Here is a 20,879-nt window from a genome sequence, read left to right as displayed (position 1 = left end):
AGTGGGCGATGTTCTACACTAAACGCCAGTGCATACCGTCGGCATTGGAAAGCAAGACTGGCACAGCGTCCTACATGCAGCTCATCGCGAAGCCCTGGGTAAAATCGACGTTGAAGGGTAAGAGTTAGCCGTGAATCCTGTGCCAATAGCCACATGGTAAATATTATGAACCACGACATATGGACATGACCAATTGTGGCCTATATGCAGGGCAAACTCTTCGAGTGTGGCAGATGAGACGAGAACTAGCAATAAACCGAAAACTATCTTTCGCATCTATCAAATTGCGATGTACTGAAACTTTGAGAGGTACCTCACAAGACTGTATCTTGTACCTGTTGTGGATATACTGATGATATCTTCCTCCTGATGATTCACGCCCTGGTCCATTGGCTTTCAATGTTTGAAATACGAACATCGACTTTAGCCTGAAGGGGGACTCCGTGGATCGTCACGATTATAAAGTCAGGACGAAGTACTGCCTTACCTTCTCGTCATAGTCGACCCAGTCATCATCTTCAAGATCAACATCGGAGAACTTGGTGCCAGTCTCTCCCTGGCATGTCCATCGCCCTTTCTGTGACATTTTTATGTAATGAGATTGGAGAAACACGATAGAAGACAATACAAACTGGAGCAAAATCTGTGAACTCTAACCCACGACACTCCATCTTCAATAGGGTGGAAAATTGTCCATTTGATTCAGCGGAGTATGGTTTTGACGGTTCAGCAACAAAGCTGGCTGAGCTTTCCTTTTTACAATTACCACAACGCCAAACGAGGTGAGCTGAGCCTCTACTGTTCGAGATATTTCGTGTTTCCTGAAGAAACGAGATGGAATCCTCCATCATCATGAAGTAGACATACATACCAATCTTTTCAACGTGACGTACTTCGGGTGCTCCTCGTGACAACTATTGCAGACTACCTGCATGGGGTATTCAGAATACAGGATATGACGTGTCACCGAGTATCACTTTGAAAAAGTACTCGAAATCATCACCAGAAGGGGCGAGATCTGTGACGTTTTCTAGCTCAGCTTTGATTTCCAGTTTCAAGAACTTTTCAAAATTAACATATGAAGGTCTTTCCGATGTAGCGAAAGAAACTTACGACCATGATAGGATGATGTATCTTTCAAGTTCAGGATCGTGGTGTGTCGTTCATCGATGAATGATCAGAGTTTGTTCTTGTTTGCGTACTTCCGTTTTCGAGGTCGGTTTTACAGTCGGACGACTTCTGCCAAGTTGCCAACTCCAACATGTGGTTACTTCCGCCATGTCGACGCGGTCTGCCTTCAATGATGGTCGCCAGGCAATTTCATGCCACTACACAAGTGTCCATGCGGAAAAAGATGTCCAAGGCATCGAAAGCGGATGACGAAGAAATACTTCAGCACTTTCAGCCAGATGGGGGATTAGATGTACCAGTGGCCGGATACCTATTACACCGTCAGCAGCGGCAGGCATTATACTACATGCGACTAATTGAACACGAGATTCCAAAACTCGTAGGTCAGCCATGATTGACCCTAATTAAAGACGTCCACTCATTCGCATTTTAGCGTTCCGCAAACCATTCGTCCTTCCAATTGCCGCTACACCCCTCGTCGTACGGTCGGTTGACTTTGCTGGAGAACAACATCCGTTGACAGCTAAGCGGAGTGTTGTCGTTCCGGTCGCGCATCTTCCTCTGCGGAACGAAGTAGCTTTTCACAGAGCGAAACTCCTCGCAGGCGTGAGGTGGATGCCAGAGCCCCCAAGAGACTCTGGTATTTCAGCGGATGAGGATGCGGCCAAGCATGGTTTTATCAAAATTGCGTGTGAGGACTTTCCGCGAGCCAGCATGAATTTAAAATGGATCAGCGATACGCTTGATAAGTTGGTTCTCGAAGCAAATGTAGGTCGAGTTTGACGTCGGCTATCATCCATACTCATAATTGATAGGCTGAGGGCGAGGCACCATATCAACGGCTACCACTGGATACCCGACATCTCGATTCTAAAGTGCGGAAATCGAAGAAGGGTGATCATGTTCGAGGCAGAGGTGGACTGCGTCCAAGTCTCAAAGACTTTCCCACAGAATGGCTTCCAAAGCGTCAAGAAAATGTGATATCTTCTATACTTCCATCTCAATAATAGACTGTATCTCTGGATGGCCGCTGTTAATCGGTCCGACATCATGATCACGAGTGTATGGTGAATCATCCAAAATATGTTATAAGCTCCATCGATGAACAAGCCCGCATGCGTTTCTCCTTATCTTCCTCATGGCGAATACAATTCGTGCGTCTGTGATTCAATCCTGCACTGCCCGTTTCAATCTATCAGAGACATTGGACAAGTTTGAAAAGTTGACTAGACTTGCAAAAGAGCGCGATGGATCGCAGCTCGTTGTATTTCCCGAAGGCTTGTGAGTCCACCTTGGTCTGCATGTCGTTTTACCTATGACATGTAAATCTTGCTCAGCATCGGGGGCTACCCAAAATGGTCAACCTTCTCATGCTTCGTAGGAGAGAGAACTTCAGAGGGCAGGGACGAGTTTGTCAAATATCATAACGCGGCCGTTGAGATTCCTTCGCCAGCGACAGATCGTATCGCAGAAGTGAGCAAGGCGACAGGGGTTTTTGTAGTCATGGGGGTTATCGAGCGTGATGTCGGGACACTCTACTGTACCGCCATATTCGTCGACCCCGTTGAGGGCCTAGTGGCAAAGCATCGAAAACTACTGCCAACAGCATGTGAACGTTTAATCTGGGGGCAGGGCGATGGAAGCACCCTTCCCGTTGTAGCAAAGAAGTTCCAATCCTCCGTCGAGCCAGCTCGCACCGTCGAGACGAAGATATCCGCTACCATATGTTGGTGAGTGTCAAACCTGATCGCCCTCACCTAGAGATCATGAACGAGTTGTACCAGGGAGAATTATATGCCTTTGCGTGAGTCTTGAGATTGATCTGAGCAAACCTCTTAAACAGTGTGTTTCCTCCAGTCCGAACCTATTATTACTCTCTCGGGACGCAGATCTATTGCGTCCCAACAGTTGACGCGCGTGAGACTTGGGAAAGCTCTATGCGACACATCGCATTCGAAGGACGTTGTTTCGTGCTTTCTGCGTGTCAATTCGCGACCGAGAAAGACTATCCTCTGGACCATCCCGTTGCAGATACCAGCAATCGCAATCCTGATAATGTCATGATCAACGGTGGCAGCTTGATAGTCAGCCCTCTGGGAAAAGTACTCGCTGGTCCCACGAGGAAGCCCGAGGACATCCTGACTGCAGATCTTGACCTTGATGACATTGTCCGAGGAAAGTTTGATCTTGATGCTGTGGGGCACTATTCACGTCCAGATGGTACGACCACTTCATTTTGACTTGAGATGCGACTCATGGTCTGTGCTTAGTCTTTCAGTTCAAGGCAAACATCTCGCCTTGATTTTGGCAAGGGGGCCCATGTTCAAGAAAGTGTGATGATGATCTCTTATCATCATCTCCACTGTCAATAACGTGTCTTCTCAAGTTGATCTGTACAATAAACATCCACTGATATTGAATGTTGGACACTGCAAGTCATATCTTTCCCAATTAATTATGCTTTGTACGACATGCATGTGGCTCGGTACTAATGTGGCCGATAAGGACAAAGATCAAAGCGACATCCTCTTTCTCGTACTCCCACAGCACGCACAAAGTGATGCATAGAAATCCATTTGAAAACTTCCACAACTACTATGATATAAGAGCTAGCAACACATACAACTCCCCTTATCACTTGAAGTCACTAAGCTGCGGCAGGTCCAAAGTTAACCAGACTCTTCAGCCAAAAAACCCTCGCACTACTTGCTATACCCTCCATAATGTCTAACTCGCAAACTCCTGATGCACGCACTGCGCTTATGCAATCTATTCTGTCGCGTCACTTGCAGGCGAGTCCGGCGAGAGCACCCTCAAGCTCTCTATTGCGGAGACCAAGCCGCAATTTTAATGTGCAGGACTTTGCTGGCCACCGAAAGCAGGCAGCTAACCCTAGCAAACGCAAGGCGCGCGAGGACAAAATTGTCTTGGCGATTCGAGGTAGAACGATCTATGATCCACGAGCCAGCCCCATTACATACTCGGCACCCAAGAAAAGCCGCCCACGGAAGAAGTTGATGAAGCCAACCGCGCCCTCATACCACCCTGGTGCATCCTTTGAAGAGAAAGCATTGACTCTGAATATTTTAAAACGGATGGAAACCGAGGAAGAACATCCAGAGAAGAACCTAGGTTTCTTGGTGAAAGCCGGAGGTGAATCTACACCGAGCTGCTACTGGCAGGCGCAGGACAAGTCTCCTTGGATGGGCATCTCCGAGTCTGATCCGGACTGGCCAGGAAGCAGTGAAAAGGTCACACCCTCGGATATGGAGTATTCCCCGTCTTGCTGGAACGCGCCGCAATTTAACTCAGGGGAGGGCGACTGGGAGATGATGTTTGACATGTACATCAAAGAGCAGTGAAGCTATGATGCGGCTTTTGGGAAGAACTGTTGAATAATCATCATCAATACGGTAATCACTCATTTTATAATATTTTCTGTAGTTAGTTGTGGCAATATGTATATCCTGCAAGTGCACTATCATTTACGTACCATCACCCTTTATGAACGGCTGGTCCGCACCGCCCGGTCGATATTAATCGCTACGGGATTAAGTTATTCGCTTACCGAAAAGCGGATTTAGCGCGCCACTGAAGCCAAACAAATGCAACACATTTGTAGACAAGAACAGTGTTTGCTTCATCTTTCTCTCCTCGTTTGCAGTCAACCGAAAGTAAATTTTGGACCTTATTGCTAGTCATCTTAAGCCCTTCATCACTGACAGCAGCGTCCAGATGACTGACTCCTACACCTCTCGCGCCGGTGACCACTCGCCTTCTCCAAATGGCTACGCGAACGGTTCCAGTCCGTTGTTGGCCCAATCTAACAACGCTGGTATCTCACCTGTCATTCGCAAAAAGCTTATGGGCTACGTCGGCTTCGCCAACCTTCCAAACCAAGTACACAGGAAGAGCGTCCGGAAAGGTTTCCAGTTCACTACAATGGTCGTCGGTTCGTTGTTTTATGCCAACTTAGTAACATGCCCTCAAATATTCACCATTCTCTAGGCGAGTCGGGTTTGGGCAAGTCTACGCTGATCAACACTCTCTTCAACACGCCTCTATACCCTCCCAAGGAGCCCCTTCCTCCTTCGGCTGAACGACCCAAAACGGTTGCTATTGAAAGCATTGGGGCAGGTCAGTGTCATATGACAGCACGTGAGGTGCCATTAACACTTTCACTTAGATATCGAGGAGAACGGCGTTCGTCTTCATCTCACCGTCGTTGATACTCCCGGTTTTGGCGATTTTGTCAACAATGACGACAGGTATGTAAAAATTTGGCCAAATCAAGAATATCCCACCTATACGTAATGTTAGCTGGAGGCCGATTGTAGAAGACATTGAGTCGCGCTTCGACTCATATCTAGAGCAGGAGAACCGTGTAAATCGGCAGAAGATCGTTGACAACCGTGTTCACGCTTGTCTTTACTTCATCCAGCCCACAGGCCACTCGTGAGCAGTTTTGTTGTCTTTTGTTGTACTTCTATCTGACACGTTCCCTATTTGCACAGGCTGAAACAACTCGATATTGAATTCATGCGTCGCCTGCACACCCGAGTTAACCTAATTCCTGTCATCGCAAAAGCTGACACGCTGACGGACGAGGAAATTGTTGCCTTCAAAGCCAGGGTAAATCGTCTGTCCGTGTCGCATTTTTTGTTACCTGACCTTGCATGCAGATCCTCGCAGATATTGCTCACCACAATATTCACATCTTCCAGGCACCTAGCTATGAGAACGAGGATGAGGAAACCCTTGCCGAGGCCGAGGAAATTGCTAGCAAGATTCCTTTTGCAGTCGTTGGTTCGGACAATGTCGTGGACACCAAAGACGGTCGCCAAGTCCGTGGACGTGCATACCCTTGGGGTGTCATCGAAGTTGACAATGAGGAACACTGTGACTTTGTCAAGCTTCGCCAGATGCTCGTCCGGACTTACATGGAGGAGCTTAGAGAGCGCACAAACGATGTGCTATATGAAAACTGGCGAAGTGAGAAACTTCTTAGCATGGGTGTCGCCCAGGATTCTAGTGTCTTCAGGGAGATCAAGTAAGTGCTAGCTTTGTTGTTCGTGGAGAAAGTTGATTGACATCTCGTCGAAGCCCTTCTGCCAAGATCCAGGAGGAACGCATTCTGCATGAGGCCAAGCTTTCCAAGATGGAGGCTGAGATGAAGATGGTGTTCCAGCAGAAGGTCCAGGAGAAAGAGTCGAAGCTGAAGCAGTCCGAAGAGGAACTTTATGCCCGACACAAGGAAATGAAGGACGCTCTCGACAAGCAGCGCGCAGATTTGGAAGACAAGAAGCGAAGAATCGAGAGCGGTCGACCGCTGACCCCAGAGAAGAACACTGTAAGCCCAACAACCCAACCCTGGAGTGCTTACTAACTAACGTTCATATAGACCAAAAACCGTCGCTTCTTGCGGTAGATTCTCTTCGTCTCGGTACTTCTTTCTTATTGTTCTCTCTTCGCCTCTTCTAGTTTGCCATTTAGTATTCTTGCTATCGTACATTGCCTTGGCGTTTCACTCATTACCTCGCGCTCGAACATTTTACACTCTCTTTTGGATTGATATCCAGGTTTGGCTACCCTCTACCCTTTTAGTACTATGAGCAACTTCTTATGCAAAGTTTCTGGATGTTGAAAGACGTCGAGGAGACGATTGGATTTTTATTTTTGCGCGCGCAGATACCCAGTGTTGCCACTATGTCAATACTGATAAACAGATAATCTTGAGTTGTCACAGCTTAATGAGATTTGATCACGAACCACGACGAAGCTCAATCATGGCTGATAACCAGTCCGCTAACATTCAAGCACTATTGTCCGCATTAAACGTGTTCACTCGTGCACCTGACAAGACTTCTTTGGAGAACGCGAATTCCTGGCTGCAGGATTTCCAACACTCTGTAAATGCACTTTCGCCCTTCGCCCGATCTTCCAATCCGGTCATCTGACTTCGTCCATCCGCCCTGTCCTAGCCCGAAGCATGGTCGACATGTAACGTCCTCCTGCTATCTCCTGATGCACCCCCAGCGGCCAAGCTATTCGCTGCACAGACTTTCAGGTCAAAAGTTAGTCAATCGTGATTCATCTCTGCGCTACTGAAATCTCCCCGACAGGTTACTTATGATCTTCATCAAGTAGATCCATCGAATCTCCTTCCCCTCAGGGACACTCTTGTCACTGCGCTGGAGAGATATCAAAGCGGTCCGAAGACTATCATCACACAGTTATGTTTGGCGCTTTCAGGGCTTGCCCTGCAACTCCCGGCTTGGGACAATGCTCTACAGAGTATCGTCGAGACATTCGGAGCAAACCCTGTAACAGTTCCTGTTTTACTCCAATTTCTGACCATCCTTCCGGAAGAAGTATCGGGTAACACAAGGATACCTGTGACTGTGAGTGGCGCATAATCGGTAGATTTAGGAGTTTTTCATGACCCCAACAGGACGATGAATATCGTGAAAGGTCTACAAAACTCCTTTCAGACAACTCTGAGCAGGTATTGGAGCTGCTGTCCATGTATTTGCAGGCAACTGGTCGGTCTATTTATTTGATTGCGAAAAGGCATTGGTCACAAAATTCTGCAGGTGTCACGCATGCGGTTCAAAGCCAAATATTTGATTGCCTTCGTAGCTGGTTAGTCGCAGGAGAAATCGATATGCCCGCTTTTGGGAAATCTCCTTTGCTTGCATTTGCATTCGAGGCCCTAGCCTCGGAGGAACTTTTTGACTCGGCAGTCGACGTCGTCTGTGAAATGATACACGAGACGCAAGAAATCGACGACAATATGCCCGTGATTGAACTCATCGTTCCTCGAGTCATTGCCCTCAAGTCTCAACTGGAAGATCAGAAGGATGATCCGGAAAAGATTCGAGGCTACGCAAAGATTTTTGCAGAAGCGGGCGAAACGTACCGGCTACTTATTCTTCAGCACACCGACACATTCTACCCAATCGTCGAGGCAATTGGCCGGTGCTCAGCCTACCCTGACCTCGATATTGTGCCCATCACTTTTCCTTTCTGGATGCGGCTGGCTCAGACTATCGGCAAGAAAACAACAATTTCGCCCCTATTTGGGGAAGCGTACAAGGCATTGATGGGAGTCGTCATTCGCCATTTGCATTTCCCTCCTGATCTCGCCTCTATAACCGGCCAAGAGGCGGATAATTTCCGCTCGTTTAGACATGTGATGGGAGATACTCTCAAGGACTGTTGTCTAGTTCTTGGTGCAGATGCCTGTCTTCTTTCTGCTTACGGGCTCATCACTATGGCGCTCTCTCGCAGCCCACAGTCTATCTCCTGGCAAGAAATTGAGGCCCCTCTCTTCGCTATGCGCTCCATGGGTGCTGAAGTTGATGTGATGGACGAAACCGCCGTGCCCAAGATAATGGATCTCATTCCCTCCCTTCCGATTCATCCTCGAGTTCGTTATGCTGCACTGCTAATCATATCCCGGTACACCGAATGGATCAACCGTCACCCGGACTACATTGCATATCAACTACAGTACATCTCGGCAGGCTTTGAAGATCCTGACTCCGAAGTCAGTGCGGCTGCAGGGCAAGCGTTGAAGTACTTGTGCCAAGATTGTAAACAGGTGAGACCAAGCGTCACCTTTGTTGTTCAATTTTATTTTATTAACGCAATCGCAGCATTTGATTGAATTCCTTCCTACGTTGCATACTTTCCTCACAACAACCGGAGCAAAACTGGCTCAGGACGATCGGCGACAAGTATACGAGGCCATCGCTTACGTGATTTCTGCAATGTCTATGGAGAAAGCCGCGGAGTCCCTGCGAACCTTCTCGCTTGATATTCTGTCTCAAATACATGCCATAAGCAGCAAATCGACAGCAGTAACCAAACAAGAGCTCAAGGAAGTCGGATGTGAGTTTCGTGGACCGTGTTGATATTTGGCTAACGCCTGTCTTCTAGATGGCTTGGAAAATCTGGAAGTCATGTTGCATGTCGTAGGACCCTTTGGAGACCAGCTACCTGCCGCCTGTCAGAACAGCTGTCAAGAAGCATGGTCGATTTTTGACACCTTCATATCCAAGTTCGCGTTCGACTATGACACTTCTGAAAGAGTCACTCGCGTACTTCGTCACGGCATTACGCTGTTTGGCGAGAGCGCTCTTTCAGTTGCATCATCTGTCTTGTCACGGATGGTGACGTCCTTTGAGGCAACAGGTTTCTCGTCTTTCTTGTGGATTTCAGGGAAATTTGTAGGGAGGTTTGGTCACGAGTCGGACCCGGTGTTGCGAAATGCCTTCCAAAACATATACGAGAGAGCGACCAACAAAGTCGTTAGCCTCCTACAATCAAAGGATCCAAGAGACATTCCTGATGGTGAGCCTTTGCGTTCGAATCTTGACGAAAGCTGACTTTGGTTTAACAAGTATTGGAGGATTATGTTCAGCTCTTACTCCAGCTCATACGGATGGCCCCAGACGTCTTCTTCCAGTCCAGCGCATTCCCGCTGGCATTTAGAGCCACCATGGCTGCCCTCACTCTAATTCATTCTGACCTCGTCTTTGCATCCTTAGATCTCTTCCGCGACATCCTTACTCACGAGAGTCTTACTCCTAGCTCATCGCCGCCTCCCAAGTTCCCCATTTACTCTTCAGCCATCAAGGCCGTCATGGAAAAGGAGGGATTCGAGTTTGTCGGCTACATGCTCTCGGGCCTGGTTGGAGACTTCCCCGAAGACTCTACTGCGATTGTCGTCACCATCTTCCGCGCCGTAGCGCTTCTGTGGTCTACGCAGCTGGTCGCATGGCTGCCACCTATTTTGCAGCAGCTTCCTCCATCCAGTGCCCCGAACCAAGTGAAGCGGCAGTTTTTATTGGACGTGACAAAGTGCGTGTGCCTTATAACTCCTTTTGACTATGGTATTGAAGTCACCTGATTGTTAGCTCGTTGAACACCGCCCAATACGACAAGGTCAAGTATTCCATTCTAGCACTCCACCGCGCTTCACGCAAGGCTCGAGATCGTAGACGTGTAACTCCCTTGAACCAAGTGTGAGATCCAAGTGAGGAAAGCTTTCTCGTCTCACACGGACTTGGAGAGATTCAACGAAGGGAAGAGATGTGCACACTTACAGAACTGTAATAGGAATTTTGTACATGACAAAAAATTGTTTAGTATTTGCTTGTGAATGCGTTACCAGTGTCTACCATCACTCGGCGCCGAGGGAACGTTGCTCACGAAAAAGTGACATGGCAGAGAATGCTGCGAAGCGAGACTTTTAGTCCGATTCAGGAACACCAGGAACGCGAGAGTATCTCATGACATAGTACCTAATCGGGAAATACCGGGGTTTGAGGTTTTGGCACGGCGGGCGGGTTGCCACATATCACAACGCAGCGGGGAGATTTTGCATTTCTTTCCAACACCACATCCACTAATGTTTCGTCGTTCGGGTCATTCATTTGCTTCTGACCGTACGTTATTTATCTACTTTGCAATAGCAACGGAAGCTAATGTCTTCATAGTCGGTCGCCGGTCGTTCTCAGTTTCGGCTTCTCGAAAGAGTTACGCCGACACCATACACAACCTACGTATTCACAAAGACACTAAAGTACTCTGTCAAGGTTTTACTGGAAAGACGGTGAGCTCCCAACGTTCTCCTTGGATTTTAACGCGCGAAGAATTTATCATCGGAACAGGGAACCTTTCACGTGAAAGAGGCTTTAGCATATGGAACAAACATGGTTGGGGGTGTTTCCCCAAAAAAAGCAGGCCAAACGCATCTTGGCCTCCCTGTTTTTGGTAGTGTCAAAGAGGTATGAAGGAATCCGTCATTATTCTACCAATGTCTCATCATATCGAATAGGCTGTTCGGGCAACAAACCCTGATGCAACAATCCTTTATGTTCCTCCCCCCACCGCTGCTGATGCCATTATTGAGGCCATCGAGAACGAGATTGGTTTGATTGTTTGTATAACAGAGGGTATTCCTCAGGCCGATGAAATCAAGGTAAACTATTTTTGCGATACATGAAGCAGTTTGTGAACTTTATAATTTAGGTCATGAATGCCTTGAAGAGCCAATCTAAATCTCGTCTCGTCGGACCTAACTGCCCCGGCATCATCAACCCACTAGGTTGCAAAATGGGCATTCAGCCTGGTCACATCCACATGCCAGGAAAGATCGGTATGTCCCAATCAAGAGGCTTTCTCTAATCTCCCGCCTCATCAATATATTCCAGGCATCGTTTCGCGTTCTGGAACCCTTACGTACGAAGCTGTCGCGCAGACCACCGGTGTTGGTCTCGGTCAATCACTCTGTATTGGCATTGGTGGCGACCCATTCCCCGGTACTCAGCACATAGACGCCCTCAAAGTTTTCATGGAAGATGATGCAACTGAAGGTATTGTTGTCATCGGTGAAATAGGTGGTTCTATGGAAGAGGAGGCTGCCGATTACCTTGAAAAATACAACAAGAGTCGTAAGAACCCCAAACCTGTCGTTGGGTTCATTGCAGGACGCACTGCTCCCCCTGGGAGACGCATGGGCCATGCTGGTGCTATCATTTCTGGCGGCAAAGGTATAGACCATTGGATTCGCTTTACTCTCCCACTGACTTTTTGGATCGCAGGCGCTGCAGTAGACAAGGTTGCTGCTCTTGAGAGAGCTGGTGTTATAGTGACGGACAGTCCTGCAAAGATTGGTGCTGAGATGCTCAAGGTTTGTTCAATTTTTATTGTTTTCAATGGTATGCTGACTTTTGGGAAAGGCAATGAAGGCAGCAGGTCTCGTCTAGATAGATATTACCGCTATACCAATGTACCACAGTTCAATCTATTATTTTTATTAGGCCAATAATCTGATGTGTGCTTACATAATCGTTCACCAATCGTTCATCGATGTCATTTACTCCGTCCATAGATGAAGCAGCAAGCTATCTATCATCTGCACCGTCCCTCTCAAAGGTTTCCACAACCATTAAGCTCGAGGTCAACATGGTGCTCTTGACTTTTATCTATTCTCTAACTTGTTCATAGTTATATGGTCTATTCAAATATCTCAAGGTGGCCCCGAAGCCGCAGGGCTCAAGGCCACACATATTTGACATGACGGGACGCGCAAAGTGGGACGCGTGGAAAGCGGCGAGCGATACATATGTGAACAATAGTCACGCCGCGGCACAGCGGTATCGAGCAATCGCTCAAGAATTGGGATGGAAATCAGATTCTACTCCCAACAGTGCGTCTGGGAAGCGATCGGAGGATGAAGGTGCGGATGCGGGTGTTCAGAGTGACTCGGCTGGCTCGGGGTCTTCAAGTGGCGGCGGCGGCGGCATGGGAACATCGGTCAGCTTACTGGTCAATCCGGGCCCAGATTTGGGTGAAGCTCAGACGCTGCACGGTTTAGCTATCGCGGGAGACGCAGAGAAGCTGATGGCGTTCTTGCTTGTCAATCCAGCGGTCGATATAAACGCACGCGATGAATTTGTGCGTTTCACCGTTACTTCTCTACATGAAACTAAAGTTCCAGTGACAGGATTACACCGCCCTTCATTTGGCCTGTGACAGAGGGAACTTGTCAGTAGTCCAAGCATTACTGAGCAAGGGAGGGGATCCTCTGTTGAAAGTAAGGCATGGAACCTTATAATTCGAATACTGACCTTGTGATCCGACAGGATCCCGACGATTACACTGCAGCAGAGCTAGCTCAGGTAGCTGGACATCAAGAAATATATGACCTCCTGAATAATTAGAAGATGTTTGAATGATAATGGAATTATAGCTGCAATCTACATATGTGAGGCTGTAGTGGTAATATATGACTTCCTCCTCGCTCTTAACAGACGGTGGAACGAACCCACCCCAAATCGACGTCGATCTGCTCAAGATTCCCTCAAGATACCACGAGAACTACAATGTAGCTGAAGTCATTCCAGAAGAATTGTCTTTTGACGATTCCGTGCCGAATTTTGGTCCCAAAACCTTCGGGTGATACTTGGAGTCCGGCGGTAGCACACCACCCTTGAATGTTGACTTTAGTACCAACAAGCGTACGAATAACAATAACAAAGGCGGACTTACGCGTTCCAATAGCTTGACTACAGATTTGCTGGGCAGTGCTCCAACACCCAGCCAATATTTTATTCTGTCCACACTCCATTTGACAGTCTTGTGTGTGTCCCCGAGCTTAAGAGCAGGATCGTAGATGCCCAATAGCTCCATAGGCTTTGCGTCTCGTCTCGTGCGCTGATTAATGGCGACTAAATGAAATATACGGTTGTGTCTTTGGCCGTGCATGGCCATCCTGAGGCGCACAGGCATGGTGTAGTATTGAAGTAGTACGCCTGTAAGTTGGGAGAGAGCGAAAGTCGTATTTATTACTATTTGGTCAGACGCGAGCCACGGACTAAGCTGCTGTATTTATTTTTTATTCCAGACTGGAAGTGCTTGCGGCAGTGAAATACTGCTCAAAACATTCACTTTCCATCAGAGGGAAGCCATTACAAGCACGAAAAAATTCAGGAATTTTACTAGTGATTGACATTGTCTTCTAATACTCCTCTTAAATTTCTCCAACATTAGAATATGTTGAGAGATATAAATGTTGTACTAGGTACTATCAAGATGCATGGCGTGACAGGAGTGAGCTTTTTTTCGGAGTCGTAAAAGCACCACTCGGCAACTCGGCCAACACCTGCACACTAGCCTGGCAGCAGTTTCGTTCGTCGGAGAGTCAAAGCGGCAGTGTGATATAGTGGACTTTCATGCGGATGCAACTCTGCAAACACTGTTTCGCACCGGCTTCTCTCTGGCAACATAGCCTTGTCAAATTTTTTTTACATAGTATTAGAATATGTACCAAACCCTGCACGCTCCTGTTGTTTTCTTATTTTTATGTTGTGTCGTTGTTGTGTTCTCAAAAACTGGTCGGAACGTTTTGCAACTCTGGGCAAAAGATAGTACAAGCGGCCCTTGAAGTTAAGCTGAGAGTGCAAGAACAAAGTGTTGTATTTTTATAAGTCAGGAGTCTGACTCGGGACCTTCGCTGCCTGGAATCAACTGGGTAGGTAGATGTCAGCCCCCACTCGAACATTCAGTGAACGAATTTCACAAACCATACAAATATTGTTGCCGTTGAGAAGCGTCTGTGCAAGTCGTGTTTTCTTCTTTCCCTGAGGAGTAGTCTCGCTGAGGACGACCGTCAGCAACAGGAAATCGCTATCATCTAGTCTTACTGACTATTCGGTTACGTCCTCTAGCACCATGTCTGCGTGTAGGCGTGTTCAATACCAGCTTTATCGTGTAGGAAAAGGTGGCTGACTCACTGACGAAATCGTCGAAGCCAAGCAGCGTCCCAGTAAACTCACGATCACTCTTCATAATGACCCATATCCGGGATCCAATGCATCTGTCAATCAGCTCTGCGACGGCTGTCAGGAAAGTGATCAATGATCTTTGTTGTCTTTTGTACTCGCCTAGCGGGAGGATTTGAGAAGCCATGATGGTACAGTTTGTGGTGGCGCAAAGCAAGACGGGCGAGACATGTTGGCATCAGCATCCAGATCAATGTTGTAAATTTCATGTATCGCATAACAGACATCATTGGGTAGTACAGGTTACCAATAATAAACATTATCAGCTACTACACTGAATCATTTTCTCGTGCTCTGACATATATTGTTGTCATAAAGGAATTTGCGTCCGTTAGACGCGTTACATGTAACATACCGCAAAAGCGTAAAGGGTAAGTAGAGATCACAAGTTGCAAACAGAATGGGGAGTTGAGCGATAATGGTTGGTGCAAGATATAAGTGACAGTAGCACACAGTGGAAGAGATGGCGAATCAACAAGGCCAACAGTTTACTGCTGGCCGAAACTAAAGCCTCCTTGAGGAGCAGTCACATCCTGGAACTGCGCAGAAAATTAGTACATGAAAAAGGACAATATCAGCGAACTCACAGCAAATGTACCAGTAGCATCAAGGCTAGGTGCGCTAATTGCTGCATCCACTTCCTCCTCATCTGGGAAGTACTTGTCCATGATATTGAACGCCTTCTTATATATCTCTAGGTTGTCGTGTGATTGGAGGTTGTGGATGGTGATCATACCGCCCGCCTCTTCGACATATAGAGCATACTGGTTGACAGATCCGGGACCTCCAGCCTGTTTGTCCGTCTCACCGACCTTCAGGATGTTATCGAGACCATCAAGGGCAACTTGAATGATCTTGTTATCCATCATAGTGAGCAGGTCACAGAGTGGCTTGATGCAACCTTGCGAGACGAGATAGCGGATCTGCGCTGGTTCGTGAAGACCGCCAGACGTTGCGTTCGAAATTGCCCAGCAGGCCTCCTTCCGCGTTTTGAAGTCGGCATTGGAAAGGATGTTGATGAGTGGAGGGATGATGTTGGCATCGATGACTGCCTGAATTTGGGGAGGTGACCCAGCGGTGATGTTGGATATCGTCCAGCACGCTTCTTTCCTGATACCCTCTTTTGGGGACGATAGCAGCGAAAGAAGAGCGGGTAAAGCCCCAGACGCGATAACGACCTGAGTCTGAAGATCATCTCCAGTAACAATGTTGCCGATTGAACGAAGAGCGGGCGTTTGCACGGAGGTTGAACTGTGCATGAGTAGATCAACGAGGCGCCGACATACAGCTGACTCGATAACTGCTTGGATCTTGTCGTTTGAACCATCTGAAAGGTATGAAATAGCCCAGCAAGCATCAATCAAAATTTCGTCATCGAGCGAGTAAATGAGTTTGGTCAAGACGGTCAACGCGGGAGAGATCTAGTGAAAGACGTCAACATCCTATGCATACAAGCCATGATTTGTCACAAACCAGTTCCCAGTCGGGCTGAGGATTTTTGCCCCTGCAGAAGTTACTCAAGGTCCACGTAGCGTTCCTGAGCATGCTAAGTTTGTGATTTTCGCTTAGCAAAGTCAGGAGTGGCCTCAATGCCCCTTGCTGTAGGACGTAATCTCTGCATTGTGGGCTGTCACCCGCGATGTTCCCGAGGGCCCATACCGCCTGCTCACGAACATCGAGGACCGGCGATGACAGGAGGTTGATGAACTCAGGCACAGCTCCAGCGGAGATGACAACTTGAGTGTGCTCAGCGGTTCCAGAAGCGATATTTGTGAGCGCCCAAGCGGCCTCGAACTATAGACCGATTAATATTGACTCAATGGTGAGGGACGGAACAACAAACCTGCAACATGGAAGCACCAGTCCGAAGGAATTCAACGAAACGGGGTACAACGCCACACTCGATGACTTTCTCGATTGGAGGGTTCCTCTCCTTTGACAGCAGTTTCCGGAACTTCGTAGTTGCATCCAACTGGCGATCAGGATCATTAGAAAACACGCCACTAATCATTTCTTCCGCAAGCTGCAAGCACATTCAGTGGAAAATCATGAAAGTGGATGAGATCGTATGCACCGGAGGCTCCCAACTACTTGTCGTCGCTTCTTCATCTGAGTCGGCTGAAGCTGAGGGGAGGAAATTACGCCTTTTCGCGATATTCTCCTCGCGCTTCTGTCTTCTGATCTCAACCTGCTGCTCCTCTCTGCGACGCCTAAGATCGTCTTGCTTCAAACCACCTTTATTCTTATAGTCTGATCAAATACGCGTCTTCAGTAACTGATATCAAGAAAAAAAATTGAGACAAGCATACTGGCTCTGCGGTGTTCCATGGTACGTGACTCCATGACGGATTGCTGGATCGCAAAAATCTAAGAAATGGTAGAAGAGAGAGATAGAACCAGAAAGAAGATCAAGATGTTGAAAGCCCTCGCGTCACAACAAAGGATAAAGCATTATCAGCGAGGTGTGACACTGTCATATCCATCACAATGTGACTCAACGAGTCACGTCACAAAAGTTTTCGTTCCACATATTAATTCTATCAGTCTCCGTGGCCGTACAGATTGTTAGTCAACGTTGAACGTTAAGTGCTTAGCATCTGATTTTACAAACAATTGGTATCAGGAGTGCGACAGTAGGGTGGAATTGAGCAGTAGAAAACTTGCGAGCGTTGGTAGTACTTCACGGAAAGTTGTGTCGTTCTCGTGCCTCGATCGGACTTAACTCAAAAGTATTGCACGACAAATTTCTAAATACTGAAATGTTCGATTGCAGTAAGAATACAGCGTGGATGATAGTTTACGAGTCAAACGGGTACTAGTAAATATTATTTAGTCTCTCGGGGTGCCCAGTCATTGTTAACGATTACTCACCTCAAATGATTCCGGAGGGTCAACGTCCGGCGAACTCTCATCTAGAGCAATGTGGAAATCTCTCGAAGGTCTGGCACGATGTACGAGGGCTTGCGGTTGTGCATGTTCGTTCTCAGTTGGTGCTGGTTCCACGACAGGAGGTTCGAACGAAATGAACTCCGCTTCCGTGTCTGGCTTCTCATCCACCATCAGGAGAATACCACCCCCGCCCGCGTATCGCTCTGAGGCAACACCGGATGGCGCCTTCCTGAGACCAGGGTTCGGGTTCCCTTTGCCACTAGTCTTATGTGGGACTGTGTTCAATGATACCGGACGAACGGGTTGATACCGTCCTTCAGGGGGGAAGCTGATGTAGGCGAGCTGCGTGGGAGTAACACGGGAGAAGTTCGCAACATTCTCTGAGGAAGGCTCTGATTTCCGTTTCGGCTTAACGTCTTCGGGAGCGTTGGTCGAAGGCGAGCCATCCGTAGGCTTGCCGGTAAAACCCTCTTCACCTTTCATTTCAACATCGCCATCCTTCTTTTGTTCGGGTTTCTCGTCCTGAAATATCACACAGATAAGTAAAAAAATACCCTGTGGTAAACGCAAACACGCGTACAGTATCCATAGCATCTGCATCAGCAGCTGCTTTTTTCTTTTCTCTCGCTTTGACCTTAGCGGTTGTCGAAAGAACTGCGGTAGCCGCTTTAGCGAAGGTCTCCCGTTTGGGAGGTGTGGCGGGAGGAGGATAGGCGAAAAGACTGGGTCTGGCATTGGAGACAAACTCGAACTTTGGTACCTGAATTCTAGTTAAGTGGAAATGGCCGAGAAGCGTTGCATGGTGCTTACTTTCAAGTCTTCATTCAGTCCAATAATAGCGGTTGGTTCAAACGCGAGGCACGCGCAGTGTGCTAATGGATACCAATACCAGAACTGGCAGAACATGGTCATGCCAACGATCGCGTTCGTGTTTTTGCTCCCCGCTCGACTCTGCAAGCTAATGGTAACGTTGCGGCCACCTGCATCTATCAAGCCTTGCCCAATAGCAGCACCAAAACGTGCCATAGGATCTTCGTGCTTGTCAGACACCACTTTAGTGTAAAGGGCACGGGTTGAGGACATGGATGGAGATGAAGCTTCTGACTGTTGGACCAAGATCATACCAAGGGCGATGAAGGCACCCTGTCGCACGAAATCAACGCCATCCTTAGTCATGGGCTCAAGGATCTCAACGGCATCTTGAAGACCGGTGCCTGCGCATGCGATACCCAGGGCTAGGGTTGCACCACAACGAACGTGGGGGTTATAACTTTCACTGAGGAGTTGGACAATTCGGGGGACTTGACCTGGGTTCTTGAATAGGAGGAAGGCGAGTGAGGTCACAGCTGCCCTCCGAACATCATCTGAGGTGTCAGAGACTGCAATGTGCAGTAGCTGCCGGACTGCGTCGTTATTTGACGTCCCTGCGTAAGCTAGTGCGAGAGTGTAGACACCACCATAACGTAGAATAGGGTCCTGAATGGAAACTTCAATAAGAGCGTTGACAGTCACGGTAGGGCTTTTACCTTTTCAGTCAAAAGTGAAGTAATTGTAGAGTCGGCCTCCTCTTGGCGACCATAGAATATGAACGCCAGCCCCATGGCCAGACCGCGAATGATCTTCTCGTGCTGCGTCTCCCTAGCATACGTCAACATCTCCTCCGCGGATGTCTGATCTGCAGAACCAAGCATCACGAGACCCATGGCATAACCAGCTGCTTCGCCGGCCACGGCGGAATCGGTGAACAGCGTTTCCTTCAAGTCATCGTATGCATCGGAACTTCTTCCGCCCATTGCTGAAATACCAAGGCCGAGAGCGGCACCGTGCTGCACAACCTCGCCCTGAGCGGTTTTCATGGTCTCCCGAAGGTAGTTCTCAACGGGTTGGCCGCTACCACAGCCAGCATTGATCAGACCAAGAGCATAAAGAGCACCACCCTCGGAGTAGGCGGCCCCTTGGATCTGGCTTTCGCCCCCTGCTTGGGGGAGGTATGGGCCAAGAATGGTCATCCCCTCCTCGAAATGGCCCTTGTGGATAACACCGAGGGCAGCGGTCGTAGAGAACTTTGCCCAGTTAGACGCCAAACCGAGCCATTCAAGGTTTTCACGAAGGAACACGTCGGAAGTCGTTCCAGCGTGCATGAAGGCGTTCTGTAGAGTAACCGCAGTATGATATATAGACGTCCGAGCTTCGAGAACTTCCTAGCGACAGAATATTAATGACATTTAAAATCTACCATGAGAATACTCACTTTCGTGTTCTTCAGAATTAGCATATCTACTTTATTGTTGCGCTTCAAGAATTCCAGGTATAGTTTGACAGACTCTTGCCCATCCAAGATTTTACGGAGCTTGTCGTATATGTCTTGTGTTTCCTAGGGGACAAACTTAACATATCGTTCGCATGTATATGATAATACTCACCTCCTTGCCCTCAGGTAACTCGGCCTTCACCCCCTGCAAGAATTCCCGAGCACCTCCCTCAACTAAGTCGAATGCGAATTGATATGCAAGAAGCCTCTCCTTTGGAATCAGGGAAGTCAGGAGTGGAACGACGAGTGATGGCCGATTAAGGGTGACGAGTAGCCGGGCCAGGGCATGAATGTGCGGGGATTTTGACAGTGATGTTGGAGGAGGGAAGAGAGGTAGGAGGAAGTTGAGGACTTGATCACGGTAGGAGAGGGAAAAGCCTGTATCTAAAACAGCTTCCATCGTGTACGAGAGAAGGCAGACATCGTGAGTCAAGTCATATATACGGTTCACAACATCGAGACGATGAGACTCTAATGCAATGCCAATTGCCTGCCCACAAACGGTGAGCTCGGAGTAGGTAGCATTCATAACGATTATGTTACCTGGCGGTACTCCCCCTCTTCAATACAGCGATCAAAAATGCTTTCTATGATAGCTTGTAGCCGAGCATCAATCTTCGTCGAGCTCCCGGAAGGCTCTTCAGTCCGTAGTGTGACGTATCGGTCAATTGCATTGGCTTAAAGGTGAACGAACAACATAAGGTTAATTTGTGGGCCAGGGCAAAGGGTCTGACACTCACATATCACTGTCTCGACATATTCACCTGCGCCATGTGCGCGAGCCTCAGCCTGAAACGCGCTCCCTGCGCCCAAGGCAAAGGACAAGGCTTCGTCATACTCTCCCAAGAAATAATACACTTTGCTAGCCAGCAAAGCAGCATTATGGCGAGCAGCCTTTGGAAGATCATCGGACTCGTATAAGCTTTCTCTAAGAATGAATTCCGAGGTCAGAATCGACTAGTGCACAGCGAGTAATGGCAACCCATACATGAGTGCAATATGCTCCGAAATTTCTGCCCAAAACTGAGGAACCAGGGGAATAAGTCCTTTGAGAGCATGTTGCTTGAATACGGTGTCCGGTTCTTGAAGGAGAGCGAGCACGCCGGCCGCGGAGGATTGGGAACGAATGACCATGACTTTCAAGTCAAAGAATACTATGAGACGCGTCACCTTTCATCACGCTGCACACGAACAAG

At 48.1% G+C, this 20,879-nt stretch overlaps 12 protein-coding genes across 12 annotated transcripts; 7 read left to right on the top strand and 5 right to left on the bottom strand.

Moving 5' to 3' along the window:
• Positions 1-363: 363 nt before the first annotated feature.
• Positions 364-1,190, bottom strand: F5147DRAFT_9176 (DUF866-domain-containing protein). Its single transcript, XM_041444468.1, has 6 exons — positions 1,114-1,190; positions 978-1,061; positions 872-928; positions 633-821; positions 488-577; positions 364-428 (listed from the first exon to the last, which is right to left on the bottom strand). Exons 1-6 carry the CDS (start codon positions 1,117-1,119, stop codon positions 375-377), a joined length of 480 nt encoding a protein of 159 aa, XP_041300169.1. The 5' UTR covers positions 1,120-1,190; the 3' UTR covers positions 364-374.
• A 164-nt stretch (positions 1,191-1,354) lies between these two features.
• Positions 1,355-2,138, top strand: F5147DRAFT_562683 (mitochondrial ribosomal subunit protein-domain-containing protein; the record flags this gene model as incomplete). The annotated part of the gene is made up of 3 exons (XM_041430631.1): positions 1,355-1,514; positions 1,565-1,899; positions 1,947-2,138. The coding sequence occupies 3 exons, from the start codon at positions 1,355-1,357 to the stop codon at positions 2,136-2,138; spliced, it is 687 nt and encodes a 228-aa protein (XP_041300168.1).
• Positions 2,139-2,269: 131 nt separating this feature from the next.
• On the top strand, positions 2,270-3,654 carry F5147DRAFT_601081 (carbon-nitrogen hydrolase; the record flags this gene model as incomplete). The annotated part of the gene is made up of 5 exons (XM_041432230.1): positions 2,270-2,412; positions 2,469-2,861; positions 2,916-2,935; positions 2,989-3,351; positions 3,402-3,654. The coding sequence occupies 5 exons, from the start codon at positions 2,270-2,272 to the stop codon at positions 3,431-3,433; spliced, it is 951 nt and encodes a 316-aa protein (XP_041300167.1). The 3' UTR covers positions 3,434-3,654.
• An 82-nt stretch (positions 3,655-3,736) lies between these two features.
• F5147DRAFT_663299 (uncharacterized protein) lies at positions 3,737-4,630 on the top strand. Its single transcript, XM_041434874.1, has one exon. It carries the CDS (start codon positions 3,855-3,857, stop codon positions 4,491-4,493), a length of 639 nt encoding a protein of 212 aa, XP_041300166.1. The 5' UTR covers positions 3,737-3,854; the 3' UTR covers positions 4,494-4,630.
• Positions 4,631-4,760: 130 nt separating this feature from the next.
• F5147DRAFT_601080 (Septin-domain-containing protein) lies at positions 4,761-6,902 on the top strand. The gene is made up of 8 exons (XM_041432229.1): positions 4,761-5,083; positions 5,140-5,268; positions 5,318-5,399; positions 5,452-5,586; positions 5,646-5,763; positions 5,814-6,181; positions 6,235-6,481; positions 6,533-6,902. The coding sequence occupies exons 1-8, from the start codon at positions 4,867-4,869 to the stop codon at positions 6,557-6,559; spliced, it is 1,323 nt and encodes a 440-aa protein (XP_041300165.1). The 5' UTR covers positions 4,761-4,866; the 3' UTR covers positions 6,560-6,902.
• F5147DRAFT_663296 (armadillo-type protein) lies at positions 6,883-10,321 on the top strand. Its single transcript, XM_041434873.1, has 9 exons — positions 6,883-7,040; positions 7,113-7,205; positions 7,254-7,532; positions 7,583-7,673; positions 7,725-8,734; positions 8,790-9,024; positions 9,073-9,486; positions 9,537-9,996; positions 10,053-10,321. Exons 1-9 carry the CDS (start codon positions 6,918-6,920, stop codon positions 10,162-10,164), a joined length of 2,817 nt encoding a protein of 938 aa, XP_041300164.1. The 5' UTR covers positions 6,883-6,917; the 3' UTR covers positions 10,165-10,321.
• A 158-nt stretch (positions 10,322-10,479) lies between these two features.
• On the top strand, positions 10,480-11,965 carry F5147DRAFT_663294 (succinate-CoA ligase). Its single transcript, XM_041434872.1, has 8 exons — positions 10,480-10,583; positions 10,635-10,750; positions 10,809-10,925; positions 10,976-11,119; positions 11,170-11,296; positions 11,352-11,690; positions 11,742-11,830; positions 11,880-11,965. The coding sequence occupies exons 1-8, from the start codon at positions 10,547-10,549 to the stop codon at positions 11,904-11,906; spliced, it is 996 nt and encodes a 331-aa protein (XP_041300163.1). The 5' UTR covers positions 10,480-10,546; the 3' UTR covers positions 11,907-11,965.
• Positions 11,966-11,995: 30 nt separating this feature from the next.
• F5147DRAFT_663292 (uncharacterized protein) lies at positions 11,996-12,858 on the top strand. The gene is made up of 3 exons (XM_041434871.1): positions 11,996-12,099; positions 12,148-12,597; positions 12,647-12,858. The coding sequence occupies exons 1-3, from the start codon at positions 12,010-12,012 to the stop codon at positions 12,755-12,757; spliced, it is 651 nt and encodes a 216-aa protein (XP_041300162.1). The 5' UTR covers positions 11,996-12,009; the 3' UTR covers positions 12,758-12,858.
• On the bottom strand, positions 12,859-13,917 carry F5147DRAFT_663291 (ribosomal protein S16 domain-containing protein). Its single transcript, XM_041434870.1, has 4 exons — positions 13,689-13,917; positions 13,616-13,618; positions 13,192-13,510; positions 12,859-13,131 (listed from the first exon to the last, which is right to left on the bottom strand). Exons 3-4 carry the CDS (start codon positions 13,429-13,431, stop codon positions 13,021-13,023), a joined length of 351 nt encoding a protein of 116 aa, XP_041300161.1. The 5' UTR covers positions 13,432-13,510; positions 13,616-13,618; positions 13,689-13,917; the 3' UTR covers positions 12,859-13,020.
• On the bottom strand, positions 13,855-14,643 carry F5147DRAFT_663289 (like-Sm ribonucleoprotein). Its single transcript, XM_041434869.1, has 5 exons — positions 14,586-14,643; positions 14,436-14,531; positions 14,350-14,377; positions 14,226-14,298; positions 13,855-14,169 (listed from the first exon to the last, which is right to left on the bottom strand). The coding sequence occupies exons 1-5, from the start codon at positions 14,608-14,610 to the stop codon at positions 14,131-14,133; spliced, it is 261 nt and encodes an 86-aa protein (XP_041300160.1). The 5' UTR covers positions 14,611-14,643; the 3' UTR covers positions 13,855-14,130.
• A 24-nt stretch (positions 14,644-14,667) lies between these two features.
• On the bottom strand, positions 14,668-16,916 carry F5147DRAFT_663287 (ARM repeat-containing protein). Its single transcript, XM_041434868.1, has 6 exons — positions 16,793-16,916; positions 16,558-16,733; positions 16,327-16,506; positions 15,957-16,277; positions 15,071-15,904; positions 14,668-15,022 (listed from the first exon to the last, which is right to left on the bottom strand). The coding sequence occupies exons 1-6, from the start codon at positions 16,824-16,826 to the stop codon at positions 14,972-14,974; spliced, it is 1,596 nt and encodes a 531-aa protein (XP_041300159.1). The 5' UTR covers positions 16,827-16,916; the 3' UTR covers positions 14,668-14,971.
• A 279-nt stretch (positions 16,917-17,195) lies between these two features.
• Positions 17,196-20,879, bottom strand: F5147DRAFT_601058 (26S proteasome regulatory complex non-ATPase subcomplex Rpn2 Psmd1 subunit). Its single transcript, XM_041432228.1, has 10 exons — positions 20,672-20,879; positions 20,424-20,611; positions 20,227-20,360; positions 19,796-20,173; positions 19,624-19,746; positions 18,899-19,573; positions 18,183-18,848; positions 17,953-18,132; positions 17,355-17,894; positions 17,196-17,298 (listed from the first exon to the last, which is right to left on the bottom strand). Exons 1-10 carry the CDS (start codon positions 20,815-20,817, stop codon positions 17,281-17,283), a joined length of 3,048 nt encoding a protein of 1,015 aa, XP_041300158.1. The 5' UTR covers positions 20,818-20,879; the 3' UTR covers positions 17,196-17,280.

Source organism: Suillus discolor (genome assembly GCF_016758755.1).
Source record: "Suillus discolor strain FC423 chromosome Unknown F5147scaffold_1, whole genome shotgun sequence".
Lineage (NCBI taxonomy): Eukaryota > Fungi > Basidiomycota > Agaricomycetes > Boletales > Suillaceae > Suillus > Suillus discolor.
This window is presented reverse-complemented; position numbering and strand designations above follow the sequence as displayed.

Bases quoted from the DNA above. Each gene is read 5' to 3' on its own strand.
- F5147DRAFT_9176 (XM_041444468.1), bottom strand. The intron at 578-632 runs GTTTGTATTGTC...AAAATGTCACAG, and splicing joins AGTTCACAGATTTTGCTCCA to AAAGGGCGATGGACATGCCA. The intron at 429-487 runs GTAAGGCAGTAC...GTCCCCCTTCAG, and splicing joins GGGTCGACTATGACGAGAAG to GCTAAAGTCGATGTTCGTAT.
- F5147DRAFT_663299 (XM_041434874.1), top strand. From the start codon at position 3,855: ATGTCTAACTCGCAAACTCCTGATGCACGCACTGCGCTTATGCAATCT.
- F5147DRAFT_601080 (XM_041432229.1), top strand. From the start codon at position 4,867: ATGACTGACTCCTACACCTCTCGCGCCGGTGACCACTCGCCTTCTCCA. The intron at 5,269-5,317 runs GTCAGTGTCATA...ACTTTCACTTAG, and splicing joins TATTGAAAGCATTGGGGCAG to ATATCGAGGAGAACGGCGTT. The intron at 5,764-5,813 runs GTAAATCGTCTG...CCTTGCATGCAG, and splicing joins TTGTTGCCTTCAAAGCCAGG to ATCCTCGCAGATATTGCTCA.
- F5147DRAFT_663296 (XM_041434873.1), top strand. From the start codon at position 6,918: ATGGCTGATAACCAGTCCGCTAACATTCAAGCACTATTGTCCGCATTA. The intron at 7,041-7,112 runs GTAAATGCACTT...GCCCTGTCCTAG, and splicing joins TGCAGGATTTCCAACACTCT to CCCGAAGCATGGTCGACATG. The intron at 9,025-9,072 runs GTGAGTTTCGTG...CCTGTCTTCTAG, and splicing joins AGAGCTCAAGGAAGTCGGAT to ATGGCTTGGAAAATCTGGAA.
- F5147DRAFT_663294 (XM_041434872.1), top strand. From the start codon at position 10,547: ATGTTTCGTCGTTCGGGTCATTCATTTGCTTCTGACC. The intron at 10,584-10,634 runs GTACGTTATTTA...ATGTCTTCATAG, and splicing joins TCATTCATTTGCTTCTGACC to TCGGTCGCCGGTCGTTCTCA. The intron at 10,751-10,808 runs GTGAGCTCCCAA...TCATCGGAACAG, and splicing joins AAGGTTTTACTGGAAAGACG to GGAACCTTTCACGTGAAAGA.
- F5147DRAFT_663292 (XM_041434871.1), top strand. From the start codon at position 12,010: ATGTCATTTACTCCGTCCATAGATGAAGCAGCAAGCTATCTATCATCT. The intron at 12,100-12,147 runs GTCAACATGGTG...ACTTGTTCATAG, and splicing joins CCACAACCATTAAGCTCGAG to TTATATGGTCTATTCAAATA. The intron at 12,598-12,646 runs GTGCGTTTCACC...TTCCAGTGACAG, and splicing joins TAAACGCACGCGATGAATTT to GATTACACCGCCCTTCATTT.
- F5147DRAFT_663291 (XM_041434870.1), bottom strand. From the start codon at position 13,431: ATGCCTGTGCGCCTCAGGATGGCCATGCACGGCCAAAGACACAACCGT. The intron at 13,132-13,191 runs GTAAGTCCGCCT...TCAACATTCAAG, and splicing joins TAGTCAAGCTATTGGAACGC to GGTGGTGTGCTACCGCCGGA.
- F5147DRAFT_663289 (XM_041434869.1), bottom strand. From the start codon at position 14,610: ATGGCTTCTCAAATCCTCCCGCTAG. The intron at 14,299-14,349 runs GTCAGTAAGACT...GGTCGTCCTCAG, and splicing joins CTAGAGGACGTAACCGAATA to CGAGACTACTCCTCAGGGAA. The intron at 14,170-14,225 runs GTTTGTGAAATT...CTACCTACCCAG, and splicing joins ACGGCAACAATATTTGTATG to TTGATTCCAGGCAGCGAAGG.
- F5147DRAFT_663287 (XM_041434868.1), bottom strand. From the start codon at position 16,826: ATGGAGTCACGTACCATGGAACACCGCAGAGCCA. The intron at 16,734-16,792 runs GTATGCTTGTCT...GTATTTGATCAG, and splicing joins CATGGAACACCGCAGAGCCA to ACTATAAGAATAAAGGTGGT. The intron at 15,023-15,070 runs GTGAGTTCGCTG...TTTTCTGCGCAG, and splicing joins ATGCTACTGGTACATTTGCT to TTCCAGGATGTGACTGCTCC.
- F5147DRAFT_601058 (XM_041432228.1), bottom strand. From the start codon at position 20,817: ATGGTCATTCGTTCCCAATCCTCCGCGGCCGGCGTGCTCGCTCTCCTT. The intron at 18,849-18,898 runs GTAAAAGCCCTA...GTTTCCATTCAG, and splicing joins CTTCACTTTTGACTGAAAAG to GACCCTATTCTACGTTATGG. The intron at 18,133-18,182 runs GTAAGCACCATG...ACTAGAATTCAG, and splicing joins GACTGAATGAAGACTTGAAA to GTACCAAAGTTCGAGTTTGT.